Genomic DNA, 16,637 nt, shown 5'->3' on the forward strand with positions numbered 1-16,637 from the left:
TTTTAACAGGAAACTGAATATTCTGTTGCCATTCGGTTGCATCTTTATAGGCCTTTCTCACAGTGCTCCTTTTCTTGCTTAGTGCCCCATATTGCTCGTCATTGTTCTTGAGCAATATCCTTGAAATGCCTTCCTCTTTTCTTGTTTATGCTGTTCCACTCTTAAATTTCTACTTCTTGCTTTTCAGATTGATTCTGTGCCAGAGTGCAAATTTTCAAGACTAATCACTTCCCTAACTTCAGTACTTAAATTAATTCAATTGCAGTGTTCTCCCTTAGTATCTCTAAAATCTTGCTATCAAATCTTTTATAATAGGCATCAGTCTGTATTTTACGAGACGATTGTTCTTCCTTAAGGTACCTGTGGTGCTGGTATGGCTTTCTTCCCAATGCTTTGGCAAGAAACAGGCCAGAAAGCCAGAAAAAGAGAACTGAATCCTGTGTGTGGGAAGTATGAAGGGAATTCACCGAGAGTCAAAAATTGGGGGTCTGTTGGTACGTTTTGGGCACGTTCAACACCATGTTGCAAGCAGACAGCCATTCACGTCCGTTGTCCAACCGCAATGTGTAGAAACCCTCTCGGCTCTCTAGGGAGAGGTCCCGGGGCGAGTCGTGCCGGGCAGGGCTTGCCGTTGGCTCGGCCCCGGCCCCTGCTCGCTCACCGCGGCCGGGAAAGGGGGACGCGAGGAGCAAGAAGGCGAACGTCGGCAGGCTGCTGACGAGGGCGGCGGGCGGGCGGTGCAAGTGCTGCTTGGGGCACGTTGAAGCCGGCTGGGAAACGGGGTGAAGTCGGGAAGAAGCAGCGCGGATGCTTCTTCCTGGACAGCTGGAAGAGGAACGCGGAATGGCTTATGGGCTCTCTCTGGTTTCATCCAGCCAGGCGTAGGGCTGCGGGGGGACAGCGTCCTGTGGCGAGGCTCCTCCGCTGCGACAGGGAGCGGCTTGGCGGCCGTGGAGGCTCGCGCCTTGTGCTGGGCTCGCGGGACAGCGCCCGCCGGCATGCGTCACACGCGCTCTGGGAGGTGACGGCAGGCGTCTCACGCGGCGCCAGCTCCGCCGGCCGGGGGGGGGGGGTCGCTCCCCCGGCGGGGGCAAGGCGGGCGGCGGGGGCGGGGCGAGCCGGGCCCCCGCCGGCAGCGGCCTCCCCCGCCCAGGAAGAAAAGGGGCGGGGCTTGCGCCGGCAACCTCCTGCCGCCGGTCGCTGCTGTCGCTGGCGTGGGCCGCCGCGTCGGCCAATCGTGGCGCCCCGTCCTCACCCAGCCTCCGGTGACGTGCAGCGCTAGCTTCCGATTGGCGGGCGGCCGCGTCGCTCGCGGGTCTCTCTGCCCCCCACCCCCGCTCCCCGCAGGCGGAAGAGTCTCGCCCAGGACGAGGGTACGTGCGGCCGTTGTTTTCCTGCCGCCCCGCGGGCGCCGAGGGGCGGCGGGGCGCGTGAGCGACCGAGCCGGGGGCGGCGGCGGCGGCGGGGCGGGCGTTGGCGGGAGGGTAGCGCGGGACACCGTGTCCGGCCGCAAGCGCGCGCGGCCGCTTGCTTGCCTCCCCCCCCCCCCCGCCCCGGCCAGCGGCCGTCGCGCGCCCCGGTGCGCGGAGCCGCCCGCCTCTCCCCGCCCCGCCCCGCCGCCAGGGACCCTCCGCCGCCCACTCTGCCGCGGGGAGCAGCGCCTCTTCCCTCCGCCTGCGCTCGGAGCCCGGGGCGGCCCCGCCGGTCCCGGCCCGGTGCCCGGGGCTCCCGCGCGCCCCTCGGTGCTGCCCGGGGGCGGGCGGCGTCCGGCCGCGCTTCCCTGACCCCCACGCCGGAGCCCGTGACCTTTTGCCGTAGCGCGGCCTCAGCCGCGGGAGGTCACGAGCCTGTCCCCGGGGGCCGGGGTCGTCGCGGGGGGGGCAGCAGGGCCCGTCCCGTCCCGTCCCGTCCCCGTTCCCCCCTTGCCGCTGCAGGGCCACGGTCAGGTCTTCCTCCGGTCGCCATCGTCGGCATCTGGGAAAGGGAGCGGTGGTACTTTAGCAGAAAGTTTGAGGTCCGTAGATGAAATTTCAAAACAAGTGACTTATTTCTTCTATGTAGCGCTGCCCTCAGTGTAACAATTGCTGCCGGGACTTTGACTGCAGCTTTGGGGTTCTGCCTTGTATTGCCCTGTCATGGCTTCAGCCCATTAAATAAATATTGATGCACATAGGATACTCTTATGAGCAAAATTAGGCCTGTGGATAATTGCAGAATTGATCTTTTTTCTGCCTCTCTCCAGTCTTCAAACTTTAATAGCACTCTTAAAGAATACTTGCTGGAGACAGCAGTCACGTTGCTCTAGGTCTGAGCATCACACAGGCTCGTGTAAGGCGATTACCTGTTTAATAATTTTGCTACATTCATTTAAAAGTTCAATTAAAAGTTCCTTTGTTTCCTCCTTCTAGCATAGTGCTATGGTGTATGGGAAACTGAAAGTGAAACTGCATGTAATTACTGAAATGAGTGAGTGGTCTAAAGGTCCCCCTTTAAAAAAATTACAGTGGACTTAACAGAAATGTTCCCGTAAGCTCCTTACGGTGGCCATGCCAAAATATCTTTTCATAGGATACGCATATGAGAAAAGTATGTGGCTTAAAGCATATTCTGATTGGTTGCTTGTGGAGGACGCTGTCTTCTTTAAGGAAAACAGGGTTTTCTTTTTCACTTTATTCTCATCCTGCTCTCCATCTTTTACTTTCTTCTTTGGAAATAGGAGGTTCCATTCTTCACTAACCTGACAGTATTTCAGGGCCCTTGCACAGCTTAAGACAGTTTTCTTTTTGCAGACTTTTTGTATTTTCTTGCAACTGCTTTTAATATTTTGTTCAAGTGAAATCAATTCATTTTAAAAGAAGGAAACTGATTTTCAGATGAAAATTCCAATTCTTGTGTTTTCATTTCACTTCATTTGTCTAAATAGTATACCAGTTGTTTTAACCTGAGTGCTGATGTCTACCAAGTATTATTTTAACAGTGAGTGTAACTGTCTTCAGTCACCAGTTTGTTCTTGCAGGTGTTCTTGTGTTTCTGTTTATTGGACATGAGTGAGAAATGTTTCCAGAGAACAGTGGGAGAACCTGTCTGCCCTTGGAAAAGGGGAGGAGACAAATTGTAGGAAGGGCGTTGAAGGACAGCTAACGCAAGGGAGTTTTCCTGTTTCCTTGCTGTGAAGTATGTGGATGTAAAAGTTAAAACCAAGAGAGTGAGTTTTGTACTTTTATTCAGGTAAGAAAGTCCAGCTGAAAGCATCTTTGTCAGAGTTTTCTGTCCATGTAGAAGGATATAATTGGGCTAAAACCTATGTATGTGTCCATATTAACTCATATGAGGATAAACTGTAGCCTAGCTCTTGTGGTCTTGATGCAGTCTCAGCTTCACAATGTCACTGGTCTTTCACAGTTGAAATATAGCTTATTATTTTCTTCCTTTTTTGCTAGCGTGGTTGAGAACTACATACATATGGAACATTATTACAGAATCATAGAATGGTTTGGGTTGGAAGGGACCTTCAAAGATCATCTAGTCCAACCCCCTGCCATGGGCAGGGACACCTTCCACTAGACCAGGTTGCTCAAAGCCTCATCCAACCTGGCCTTGAACACTTCCAGGGAGGGGGCATCCACAACTTCTCTGGGCAACCTGTTCCAGTGCCTCACCACCCTCACAGTAAAGAAATTCTTCCTTACATCTAATCTAAATCTACCCTCTTTCAGTTTAAAACCATTGCCCCTTGTCCTGTCACTACAGGCCATGGTAAAAAGTCTCTCTCCATCTTTCTTATAAGCCCCTTTTATATATTGAAAGGCTGTAGTAAGGTCTCCCTGGAGCATTCTGTTCTCCAGGATGAACAACCCCAACTGTCTCTCACCTGTCTTTGCAGGAGAGGTGTTCCAGCCATCCCAAATGGGAGGCACCCATTTTTGTGGCCCTCCTCTGGACCACTCTAACAGGTCCATGTCTGTCTTGTGCTGGGGACTGCAGAGCTGGATGCAGTACTCCAGGTGGGGTCTCATGAGAGCAGAGCAGGAGAATTGCCTCCCTCAACCTGCTTCTTGTTATGCAGCCCAGGATACAATTGGCTTTCTGGACTGCAAGTGCGCATTGCCGGCTCCCATCCTTTTTTTCCACAGGGCTGCTCTCATTCCATTCATCCCCAAGTCTGTATTAATATTGAGGATTGTCCCAGCCCATGTGCAGGACCTTGCACTTGGCCTTGTTGAACTTCATGAGGTTTGCACAGGCCCATTCCTCAAGCTTGTCAAGGTTCCTCTGGATGACATCCCTTCCCTCCAGCGTATCAGTGTATCCCTTCTCTCTAGCATATTAAAACCTGTATTGTATAATAGCTGGGTGTTTATTTAACAGCTTGTGAGAGGGTGGCCAACCTGTTGCTTTTGGGTTGGCTCTGTACAGTCCATCCTTCTAGGAGATCTGATCGGCACCATGCTTACCTTTTAAATGAGAGCACAGGAAAGTGGTTGGTTGGACTTCAGGCTGGATGAATTGTTCTGGCATCCTACAGTCTGCTTCCTGCCGTCCTTTTTTATGGAAACCCCACAGCCCTTATTTGTCATGCCCTCCACATGTGGGTGCCCTCCATCAGATGTGCATTTGATCAGAGATGGCATTGTCCTCTCACAAAGAGAGGAATATCCACACGTTTGTGACAGAATGTAGGCACATTCAGTAATGCTGGAAGAAATGGTGCATCACCGCTTTTCAGTTGTGTATCTCTGAAGTCTGCACCCATATGGAGCTATGTCAGTAGTGAGAGAAATGTTTAATTATTTTTACTGTTAAGTGGAGCTCGCTTGAAATATCTCTATGAAAGACTCCTTTGCAGAATTCTGAATGGCATCAGTTAATGTTTAGATCATCTTAGAAAAAGGGCAGCTGCATTAGCACCTCTGTTTCCTTTTACTGCCGATCGTATTCTTGCATGCCTGCTCTAGCACTAAGCTTTCTTTGTGAAATCAAAGCTGGTTTCTGGCATTAGACACGTGTAGAAATAATTCTAGACTTCTTGTCTGTGTTCTGTTGCAAATTCTCTGCACCTTGTTTCTCCATGTTTTTCATCTTATTCCAGTGAAACAGAATTGTGTTGTCAGTTACTAGTCTGCTGTAGAAAGACTGCCAGCAGGCAGTGTTTATTTCACCTATTCGCATTATGTAGGGTGCTTCTCTCCTGAGCACAAAGATAAGGTTAAAGCAAAGTGCAGGTTTGTGAGCCAGTATCAAGCACCAAAAATACAATTTCTGATAAAATAATATGCTTTCGTGGAAGGTTGCCCTGTATCTTAGAAGATATTAAAAAAAAAAAAAAAAAGCAACTTTTTCTAGTCTCCCTAGCTTCACTCGTTTGTCACTAATGCAGTTGTGAAAACTCCATTTGACATCCAATACAATTAAGTATTGAGAGAGGTTTTGTCTCAGATTTCTGAAGGGAGCCAAATGCCTGTGGTTTGTCACCTGATGTTTAAAAAATGCTTAATAATTAAGACAGGGTTTTGTGCAATGTATGGTAGCCGTAACGTTTATCATTACTGACTTTGCAAAGTTGAAAGGGTTTTGCTGGGATAAATGCTAGTCAGTTTTTGGATTGGAAGTTGGCTTAATTATATTAGCTGACAAAACAAACTATATATCCCCTTTAAATCATAGAAGGGAATGAATTTTTTCATTTTGTTTCAGCCTTTTGAACTAGAGCAATTTTTGTAGAAGTAAGAAGATTTCTTTCATTAAGTCATCCAAGAATTTAACAGGCTATTTCTTAAGTACCACAGCATGGCTGAGGTTGGAAGGCACCTCTGGAGGGCATCTGGTCCAATGCCCCTGCTCAGGCAGGGCCACCCAGAGCCAGTTGCTCAGCACTGTGTCCAGACAGCTTTTGAATTATCTCCAAGGATGGAGACTCCGACAACCTCCCTGGGCAGCCTGTGCCAGTGCTCGGTCACCGTCACAGTGAAAAAGTGTTTCCTGATGTTCAGAGAGAACCTCCTGTGTTTCAGTGCGTGCCCATTGCCTCTGGTCCTGTCACTGGGCACCACTGAAAAGAGCCTGGCTGCGTCCTCTTTGCACCCTCCCTTCGGGTATTTATATACGTGGATGAGATCCCCCTGAGCCTTCTCTTCTCCAGGCTGAACAGTCCCAGCTCTCCCAGCCTTTCCTCACAGGACAGATGCTCCAGTCCCTTCACCATCTTCGTGGCCCTTCACTGGGCTCTCTGCAGTGTGTCCATGTCTCTCTTGTACTGGGGAGCCCAGAACTGGACACAGCACTCCAGGTGTGGCCTCACCAACACTGAGTAGAGGGGAAGGATCACCTCCCTCGACCTGCTGGCAACACTCCTCCTAATGCAGCCCAGGATACCATTCACCCTCTGCAGCAAGGGCACGTTGCTGGCTCATGTTCAACTTGGTGTCCACCAGGACCCCCAGGTCCTTTTCTGCCAAGCTGCTTTCCAGCTGGGTGGCCCCCAGCACATACTGGTGCATGGGGTTGTTCTAGGTGCAAGACTGGGCGCTTCCCCTTGCTGAACTTCATGAGGTTCTTGGCAGCACATTTCTCCAGCCTGTTGAGGTACCTCTGGATGGCATCCAAGTAGAGGGTGAAGAATAATTTCTGTTGTTGTTGTTGACATATCTGAAATAATTTTTTCCAGTGGCTTTTCTTGACCTGCTTTCTGAATTGCAGTAGAACTTTATGTTTGAAGGAGGTGGTTTTATTTAGATGTGTTAATACTATTTAAGTGGTCCATTGTAGGAAAAAAATTACAGAGGAAAATACAGCTTTGAAGAAATACAGCTTCAGTCATTCTGAAAATGACTGAAAGTGTATTTACAGGCAAGGTAATAACTTTGGTAGATTGGGTTCAGTGGGGAGAAGAAGTAGCACAGCACGTTTGTCTATTTACTCCTGCCTGTGGCCAGCTGCACCGCAGGGTGAGGAGAACAGTGCAGTCTGTAGTGGCAAAAGCAATGGGAACCATGAGCTGTGTTCCAGTGTGGGTGGGCAAGGAGCTGGGAGGGGAGGGATTACTGCGGGGTGAGGAAGAGACACATTCATGGTTTGAAGAGGAACAAATAAAGTACAGGTGGAGCCATTTTAAGGGTGGAAGAGAAGGAAGGGCTGTAGGAGCAGTCGTAAATCTAATAGCACAGTGCAGCAATTTTGTGTGAAAGTTGTAGAAAGAATAGGGATCTGAAAATTGCTAGGTAAAAGTGTAATCTAGGAAAATAACTATATGGTGTAGTCCAGATACTGTACAAAAGTAAAATAATTTTGGAATTGAGTGATTGATTTTAATGCTTTAAGTTAGCATCATAACTATGGATTGACTTCTGGAACTAGACTCAGGAGAACAAACTTTTTATCTTATTCGTAGGATGTGGCCTGTGTTTGTAGTGCAGGCAAACTCTATTTATTTTTATTTAATTTCTTAGCGTAGACTTCTAATTACCATTATTAAGCAGAAAAATGTTCTACATCAGTCTGCCCTGTAACATAATCACAACAGACATTTGTCTGTTGTTAGCCTTTAACTAGTATCTGGAAATTATTTATGGCAGGTTGGGAAAATAGAGAAGTTGACAATACTAAAACAAAATAGAATGGCATTAAGAGTGGTTGTGAGTCACTGCTAAACAGAAAACTGGTAAATATTCTAACTTCTGACACTCAAACTATATATGCTAATCATTTTAGTGTGAGAATAGATTGTCAGAATCCTTTATAGCTACTGTCTCACCAAATTGAGAACTGTGTTGTTTCAGTAGTTGCTTTGTAACACTAATTAACTTTACTTTCCTCTTCCTGTATTTAAAGTTCTGTGTGATCCTCTCTCTGTGAAGTGGGACATTCTTTACCCTTGGTATTAGTTGATTCATTGAGTTGATTCCTTTTCCCCTATATTAGAAGGGCACTATATTATCTAGCTTATTTGGAGACTGGAAATATGGGTATCTTATGCAAGATTCCTTGGCCTGACTCAAAGACCAAGTTCTGATCTGCGTATGAAGCCCTGTTGTATGTATCGTACTTTTTTTAACTGCTAATGTGAGGGAGAACATTATGGTTTGAAGATGAAACTTAGATTGAAATATTTGCTTTTTTGCTCCTGTTTTTTGCTTGCTTTTATTTTTGTGTTTCATACATTTGAACAAATAGTATATTCTATTTAATTTCTTTTCTGTTTCGGATGATTTATATATAATACATGAGGGGTTTGGGTTGTTTGATGATTTTATTTTGCAATTCTGTTTGTGAGGTAGGTTGTTTTTTCAAATATAGCTCAATATAGAATCCATAGAGTATCTGGAGTACTTAATTCTGTAAAAAACCCCATATTATAAAAATTGCTCATCAGAGTTGTCAAACGTCTCAAGATTTTGCTACTTTGTATAAAATGCATCTTTGACTGTGTTTCAGGTATTTAGGACACAGTTGTTAATGGAAAAATTAATGTATAAGTACCAAATAAGAAGGGCAATCTAATCTTTGAGAAGATGGCAGGATTCCTAGACAACTTCCGGTGGCCAGAATGTGAGTGTATTGACTGGAGTGAAAGAAGAAATGCCATCGCTTCAATAGTTGCGGGTGTATTGGTAAGTTTTGAGAGGATGTGAATCGTAACTCTCTTGAGAAATTTGGAAGTACGACAGTTACACTTTTGTGTCAAATTTGTGAAGTTTCACTCTTAACTGCACATCAGTCCAGTAGATTTCTTTAAAATTTTTTTAAGTGTAATTGTTAGACAGCTTTTTTACGAGTCACATAACTTTGCATTTTGTCTGATAATGATGTACCATTTCTGCTATCTCTTCTTTGAAAAAGATTGAAATTCCTAGTGGATTTTTTTCATAATTAGATATGTTAGAACACCTATGTTATACATAGTTTGTATCTCATGTGTTTAGAATCTGAATTCTTGTTCTTAAAGCTGTACAGGGAATTTAACCATACACTGGTACTTAATTTGAATAGAAAATGTGACCGATTCCCAAATACTCCTCTGAAAACATCAACATTAAGGTTTGTGCAGAACTTGCATATCAGACAGATTTAGAGTCCAACTTAAAGCTAATAACTTTCTAGAATAGTTTGTATGTGTTAAAAGACAATCAAACCAATGGTATGCATGAATATTTGCCATGTTTTGTCTGCCTGTCTCTGTACCCTTCCAGCCTCGTAATACTGGCCTATTTCATTTTTAGTTTTTCACAGGTTGGTGGATAATGATAGATGCTGCAGTAGTTTACCCTAAGCCAGAACAAATGAACCATGCGTTCCATACCTGTGGGGTGTTTTCAACACTAGCTTTTTTCATGTAAGTGTATATAAAGGGAGTTCTTATAAAATAAACATGAGCTGTTAAACACAGTTTTTACTAGACAATATGGTATATGATAAATCTTTGAATCACTTGGTTATAAATTACGTATGACTAATCTTGTACCTTTTTGCATGGCAATGTAAAGGCCTTTTTTCTTTTACCTGTGGCCTTTGTTTCTGATCATAGTCTGTTTATTCATTGTCCTGTTTAGGGTAAATTGCTTTTCCTATGCACTTTGGCTGAACGTAAGAAAGCAGACCTTCATTTATGCAAGTGGCTTTCTATAACAAGTGTTTAGATTCCTAGATCAAAATTCGTTTAATGCTGCCCAGTTGCTTACCTCAATATAAACCATTTGACGGCATTTTCCCCTGCATTTTTACAGCTGTCTGTGGCCCAAAACTTCCTCAAGTGGGAGAGGTAGTAGTATTATAGCTATTGTTATAAAGATGCAAATGTGGCAAGCTTGAAGGAGAAATAATAGCTTTTATTGAATCATACAATATTGGTGAGAAAAAAGGATTCATTTGGATATGCAAGACCTTCTTAACACTTGGTATCTGAAAGTTTCTGTTTTTTTCCTCAGCAGTGTAACTCATTTTAAGAAAATGTATTGTCCCTCCTTACAGGGTATCTCTCACTTGAATACTTACGGTATTCATTGTGAAGGAAAGCAACTTGTATCATAATCCTGAGAGCACTGTGTTACTGGCTGTTATTATTCCTGTGAAGTGGCTTTAGATATTTTAAAAACCTAAACAGCCAGAAAGTGACCAGGAATATTTTAATCACTAAAAAGGGCAATTCTTTCATCTTACAGATCTGTTAATGTAAAAATTTAAAACTTAGGAACAAATACGAGGTTTGCTTGAAATCCAGTTGGAATCCTTCCATTAAGGGGCATGTAATAATACGTGACTATACAGAATGCCAAGTAATTTTCCCAGAACTTGTTGCATCTTAAAAAAAAAAGCTAGGTTTTTACTTAAAACTTTAAATTGATTTTCTAATAATCTGAAGTGTATACACTTTTTTCTTCCTAGGATAAATGCTGTATCAAACGCACAGGTGAGAGGAGACAGCTACAGTGACGGATGTTTAGGAAGAACAGGTAAATTAACTCTAAAAATCATGTTCAGTTGAAAGACTGATTATTTAGGTGTTGGTTTTTTTTTTTCCTAAGTGGTGGTTAAACAAAAAATCAGAAGTCAAGGAGTAAGAGAGAACTTCTGTGAAGTTAATTTCTTTACAAAATTAACACTTGGAGATAAGTACTGTCTTTGCTAAAAAGGTGAACTTAGAAAAATTTGACTTCTGTATAACTTGAATACCTAAACTTTCCTCTGCAAATCCTGTATAGCTGCTGGGAGAAATAAATTTTTGCCTTGTGGTAGGCTATGGAGCAGACACTACTTAAGAATGTCTTATTTTAGAATGTATCACAAACATTCTGTTTCCTCTGTATGTCACCTACTGTGTGGTGTCTGTGGACCTGCTGTCCCCTCTCTGCTTTCATTCATAATTCCCTTACTATTTCCTATGTGGATCCCAGCATCTGTTTTCACGTGATCTGTAGAATGCCTCACTGGAAATCCAGTAGGGTTTACTGATTTTTGAACTAGCGTATGACGCTTTTTTGTGTGTCATTCATAAATCAGCTCGAGAGAATCTTTATGAGAAGTATTTTCCTTTCCTATGAGTGAGCAAGTTGATTATTTTCAATGGCATCATCTTCCTTTTTCAGCAGGTAATATCTGGTTATGGTAGATGTTGCCCATGTGAAAATATCTTTCTGAAGTAAACACAGCAAGCGTTTGTTTTACATACCCCATTGGAAGGCCATCTTTACCTCAGAAACACTATAGCTTTGACAAAGTACCTCATTATTAGTCCACTCCAAGTTGTGTTAAATGATGTTATAGGTGTTGCCTACAAGTGAGGGGAAATTTCTGGTAGTTGTGTCTGTTCACTAAAATAAGGGGAATCCAGACACTGTGCTTTACTGGAGAAGGCAAATTTTGGTTTATCTTGTCCTTGATACAAGGTTTAACACTTTCCCTTTGTGCCTTCAGCAAGATAAAATATTGTGTCATAATAGAGTAGTAGCTGGGATCATTTGTCACTATGGATAATAGTCTACATGGTTCTCAGAGGTTTTAATATTTCCTGCAGGTGCTCGTGTCTGGCTCTTCATTGGCTTTATGTTGATGTTTGGTTCCCTTATTGCTTCAATGTGGATTCTCTTTGGAGCGTATGTTACACAGAGTAAGTTTGTCTATTTTCACATATAGACAAGTACTTTTGCTGTCAGCCAGAAGGCAGAAAATCCAGAAGAATGGAAATGTGTGGTCTGTTCTTGTCAGAGCCATACCATCTAGTTTTGTAATCACAGAATGACACTATGGATAGTGTTTTAAATACACCTTCCAATACAAAAGAACTTAATATTTCCTTTGTTATTTGCTTTGCAGACACTAATGTTTACCCTGGATTAGCAGTGTTTTTCCAAAATGCATTGATATTTTTCAGGTAAGTTATCTGGGCAAATTTCCCTCCTTCCCAAGGGGTATCTGACTTGCCTGCTTCCATGCACATTGATACTCCTGGAAAATAAGTTCTGAAAGCTGGAGGCTGACTCCAGGCTTGGACCTTCCACAATATGGAGTTTGCTGCTGCCAATGCAGGACCCTCCGTATTTCAATTTATTACCCACCCTGACCTTTACTTGAGGAGGGTGGCATGTAAGCCAAAGGGACCTCTTGGGTCACTGAGTAAACTGACATTGTACAGAGAATTGATGTGATATTATTCAATGCATAAACTGATCAAACGATTTCTTAAAAACTTTTTTTTACTCTGCTACTTTTTTCTACTCCCTTTGCTCCCGTGCTTAGAAACAATGTTTTATTTGCCCCTTCTTAGCCCATGAGAGGCTCTTTGTTCCCCTCATGTTCCTGTTAGTCCAGCTCTTCCTGGTTTCACTGAATTTACAGCTCTAGAATGTGGATGACCAAGAACATAGACAGTATTCTGGGTGAGATATTGTCAGTGTCTTTGGATAATGGCAATAATGCTTTCATCTCTGAACTACAAATACCTTGGCATATATCCTAACAGCACTAGGTGGGAGATCCTATTGCCCTTTTCCTGACTGTTTCATACCAATGGCTTGATATCTGATAATTGATACACCTAGATTTGTTTCTACTGGATGAGCTTTCAGTTGAGAGTGATATTTTTTTTTTCCTAAGAGCATGATGGTATGTTTTGTAATATTACACTTAAATCAATTTCTTTTATTTCGCTTAATATCATGAAGTATATCATGACACTTTGAAACTATCTGTATCTGTAATAATTCTTTTTATATGTATAATGCATTCTGCAATCCATGAATTTTATTAATAAAAGACAATGAAAGCATTAAATAGTGTAATTTCTGAGATCAGTCACTGAAAAAGTTTACATAACCTCCTCTTTTGCAAGTTCTTACTCACTTAAATTACTGTGCTAACAATTTTCCTTCCAGTACCTTATCAAATGCTTTGCAGTGAGCTAGATCGACTGGCTCCACTGCACTTCCCTGTTCAGAAAATCAGTTATGTTCTTGCAGAAAATAGCAGTTCCTAAATCTCTCTGTAGTCTTGCACATGGTTGAAATGGGATGCTGATGAAGGCAGACTTTTGAGAATAGTTTCACTATGCCTGAAATCTTTATTCTCATTTCAGTAGTTTGATGAACTTACTTCTGAAGCTTTTTGTTTCTGAAAGTGTCTTTCCACAGTTTCTATTGTATTCTGTGTGTAGATATATTTTAGTTTATTTGTTTTCTTTTGTCTTTTAAAATTTGTTTTCTAGGTATGAACAACCTTTTTATTTAAAAAAAAAAAAGTCTTTGTTTTTTATCCCACCACACACTTTAGGCAGTAACGTTTGATAAGTCCATCCATTGCCATAGACTCCTTTCCTCAGACCAGACCTGGGTCAATCAGCGATGCCCTTCTCAATGTCCTTATCCAAAACTTTTGTTTTGATTGAATCAGGTTCTCTTCCATCAGTGTTGTTGCATAATGCCTGTATTCCCTGAACCATGTGTCTCCTTCAGGACTTGTGCTTCAGCCCTGGTTGTTACTCCACCAGTTTTTTTACTTAGTTTAACATGCTCTATTAGTGGTTCTCTTCTCTGGTTAATTGCCCAGGTGTCTAGCTTGTTTTACTTTCATTGCTTGTTACTGTTGTTCTTGGTGTGAGTATTTCTCATTTCCCTCCCTCTTCATTCTCTTACGATTTAGTATGACTGTGCCCTTCTTTACCACCTGTTTGTTGGCTATAAGAAAAAAATAATTTAAAATATAAGGAACAATAAGGAAATCATGCTTGGTTTTGTTCCCTCAACATTTTTTTTTTTTTTGATTCATGACAATATGTAAGTGCATCCAAAGTTATAAAAGGAATTTTGGAAATCAAATTGTAATTTGGATGTCACTTATCCACCACAGGATCAATATTCTTTCTGACTTGCTCATAAAAATTTAATTGCTTAGATTCTAGCTAGGACATGATGCATTACGTTCAGCTAATTGCCAGATGCCAGGATGAGACTTGCTGCTCTGTAACTCTGTGGATCAGTCCTAGAATCTCTTAAATACCAGAATTTTTTCCTTCCTGCTTTTACTGTGAGACTGGCTATTTTTTTATTTGAGCAGTTGTGTCAGCTGGATCTCATAGTTTTAGCAATGCATAGTAAATGAAATGTAAGTACAAAAACCAGATACTGACTTGAATAGAAGTTAAGGTTACTGGAGGGATGTTGATTTGCAGTGTAGATAGTGTAAGATTATAAGGATGCTATTAAAATTACCTTTTCCACCTTATGTATGGTCTGATTTTTTTTTTCCTTTTTTTTTTTTTTTTTTTTCTTTCCCCTTTAGTACTCTGATCTACAAGTTTGGAAGAACAGAAGAGTTATGGGGATGAGAGATCACATACAGCATTGTCTATTCCATAGTTGCTATGTCGTACTATGTATGTAGATATACTTACATTTATTTGTTCTTGTTTTGCTTTCTAAATTGTATGAACTGAGACAAATTACAGTTTCTGTAATAAGCTCCTTCTTTTCACAGGACAGATTTGTGAATATGTATATATGACTGTATATATCTTAAAAAGGGAATGTCAGGCTTTCTTTCTGAAATCTTCAGGCTTATTTCTTCAAATACATTGGTTTCTGTCAACTCCTAAGACTTGATCTTCCAAACCTTTACATGTGTGAGAGACTTCAGTGGAACTATTAGTGAAAAAGCAGGATAAAGCCCATACCCTGTAAAAGGGCTTATTACTTTTACACATAGGTGAGCTAGAGCCAATTTTGCAAGGGCTGACAGCAAGGGCTGCCTGTGTAACCTGGAGTAGTCGTCAGTGCATGGAAGTGACCCAGCTAAGCCTGTATTTAATGAGGGTAAATTCTATTGTATGCTGAGATAAGAGCTAATTTTAAGAATTTTATAACTGTTCAGAAAAATATAAAGTAGCTGTTTTTTTGTAAAAGGTTATGAATTTTTAAACAAGGCCCTATATTAAGCAGGTTCTGCATGGCAAATTTAACTGTTCCTGACTTCTGATTGCTATAGCACAAATGACATTTGGTAGCACTGCAGTCCTTAGAATTAATTTCATATTGTTCAGTGTAATAGATACCAATTAGTATTTAATGCATTTACTGATATTAGAATTTCAAAAAAATAGACAAACCAATGCCAGTTATACTTAAGGAATATAAAGAGTAAATGAGAGTCAGTCTAACATCTCTAAAATTAGGCTAGCATAATTTTCTTCAGGGGAAGCTTTTTGCTGATAAATGAACAGTTACCCTGTTACCTATTACCTTTTCTATTTAAAAAAGGCAAGCATTTCAAGTGGGGATATAGCAGATGTATTTATTGCTCACAACCTTGCCTTGGAATAATTGCCCGTTTTAGGACTGCCATTTGCCCCAGTTAAAATATATTTATCTCCTAAATTTCATGGGCACTTCATTGAATGCTTCTATTATTGAAATCCTGTTTCTTCTAGCTGAAGTATACAGAAGGGGAGAACAATGATGTTGTACAGCTTTGGACTGATCTGGTATATTCATTTTGCTGTTGGTGACTTCCTTATCTTACGAGTTCTATGTGGTTTTTAAAGCATTTGAATCCACGTTATGTCTACAAGCTTTTATAACTTTCTCTGTATCAAGATTGCTGACCAAATGGTATTAAACTGCAGAATGTAACTTCTGTGCATGGTTACTGTATACTGTTAGTCATCTAATTGCTCCCTTGTGGGAATCTCTCCAGTGGACAGAATATGAAGCAAATACTGCAGCTGAAATTGTGCTACTGGCTAGACTAACTTCATCCTGATTTCACCATCCTGCAGTGAGTTACAATATATTCACTGGTGTTAATCATAGCTTTGTACATAAGTTGTCTGTTTGGTTGTAACTTCAGAAAAACTGCAATAAACTTTATCGTACATTCTCAAAATAGTGAACTTCACAAGGTAATTAATTGTACAGTAGTACTCAATAGCTCAAGTGGTACTGACCTTTAACCAAGGCTTGTGTTTTCAGGTGTGTCGGCTTCTTGCTTAGGAGCTTTGGAATGTTTGTTGGCTTTTTTCCTAAGTGAGAAACAAGTGTGGCCTGTAACTAATCCCATTTACAGTATCTTGCACCTGACAGTTGAACAGCACAAGCTAAGTGTTTGACTCTGGAAGAACTCTTTAAGAGCGCTTTAATCTAAGTTCCTGGCTAAAAGAGTTTTCTTAAGAGCAGGGCAAGAGCTCTTTCTGAGGTTACCTGCATTTTCTACTAGAAGTTTGCTTTCTTGTAAGTACTTCTTGACTGTCCCTTCTGGTTTTAGAGAACTGGAACAGTCATGCTCTCCACACAGCTGGTAAGAGAAGAGACAGCTTTGAGCATGTGTCTCTTCCAGTAGCCTAAGCTAACAGGTGTGGTAAAAGAACCATGCAGCCTTCATTCAGGATAGCCTGAGGTCCACTTTTACAACACAGGTAGGTAGTTCCAGTGCAGGCCAAGGTGGACAGGGATGGCTCATTTCAGGTAATGCCTTGGCCTGCTACAGTTGGTAGTTGCGAAGATAACCCTTGAGTTACTCCTAACAAAAGGTTTTTAACTTTGGCCTATTTGTGTAACTAAAAATATTTAGTAACAACTCTTGCTAACAGAAGTCTAGTGTAGAGCTTATTCAGGAAGTTGTATGCTGTATTGCTGACTATTCACAGAGTATGTTTTTAA

The 16,637-nt window shown here is 41.9% G+C and overlaps 1 protein-coding gene and 1 long non-coding RNA gene across 4 annotated transcripts; one reads left to right on the top strand and one right to left on the bottom strand.

The window, feature by feature from the left end:
* The first annotated feature begins 1,276 nt into the window (after window positions 1–1,276).
* Window positions 1,277–15,864, top strand: TMEM50B (transmembrane protein 50B). 3 transcript variants are annotated; one of them, XM_052794090.1, is made up of 8 exons: window positions 1,277–1,373; window positions 8,431–8,606; window positions 9,216–9,328; window positions 10,378–10,445; window positions 11,507–11,599; window positions 11,806–11,863; window positions 14,266–14,359; window positions 15,410–15,864. In XM_052794090.1, the coding sequence occupies exons 2-7, from the start codon at window positions 8,508–8,510 to the stop codon at window positions 14,309–14,311; spliced, it is 477 nt and encodes a 158-aa protein (XP_052650050.1). In that variant the 5' UTR covers window positions 1,277–1,373; window positions 8,431–8,507; the 3' UTR covers window positions 14,312–14,359; window positions 15,410–15,864. The 3 variants fall into 3 exon arrangements, with proteins under 3 accessions (XP_052650050.1, XP_052650048.1, XP_052650049.1); XM_052794088.1 differs by having other exon boundaries at window positions 14,266–15,864; XM_052794089.1 differs by lacking the exon at window positions 1,277–1,373 and adding an exon at window positions 8,249–8,269 and having other exon boundaries at window positions 14,266–15,864.
* LOC128144809 (uncharacterized) lies at window positions 12,753–14,242 on the bottom strand. Its single transcript, XR_008236219.1, has 2 exons — window positions 14,196–14,242; window positions 12,753–13,661 (listed from the first exon to the last, which is right to left on the bottom strand). It is a non-coding gene; the product is annotated as an uncharacterized LOC128144809 (long non-coding RNA).
* Window positions 15,865–16,637: the final 773 nt, after the last annotated feature.

The sequence above is a fragment of the Harpia harpyja genome, chromosome 8 (genome assembly GCF_026419915.1).
Source record: "Harpia harpyja isolate bHarHar1 chromosome 8, bHarHar1 primary haplotype, whole genome shotgun sequence".
In the NCBI taxonomy this organism is placed as follows: domain Eukaryota; kingdom Metazoa; phylum Chordata; class Aves; order Accipitriformes; family Accipitridae; genus Harpia; species Harpia harpyja.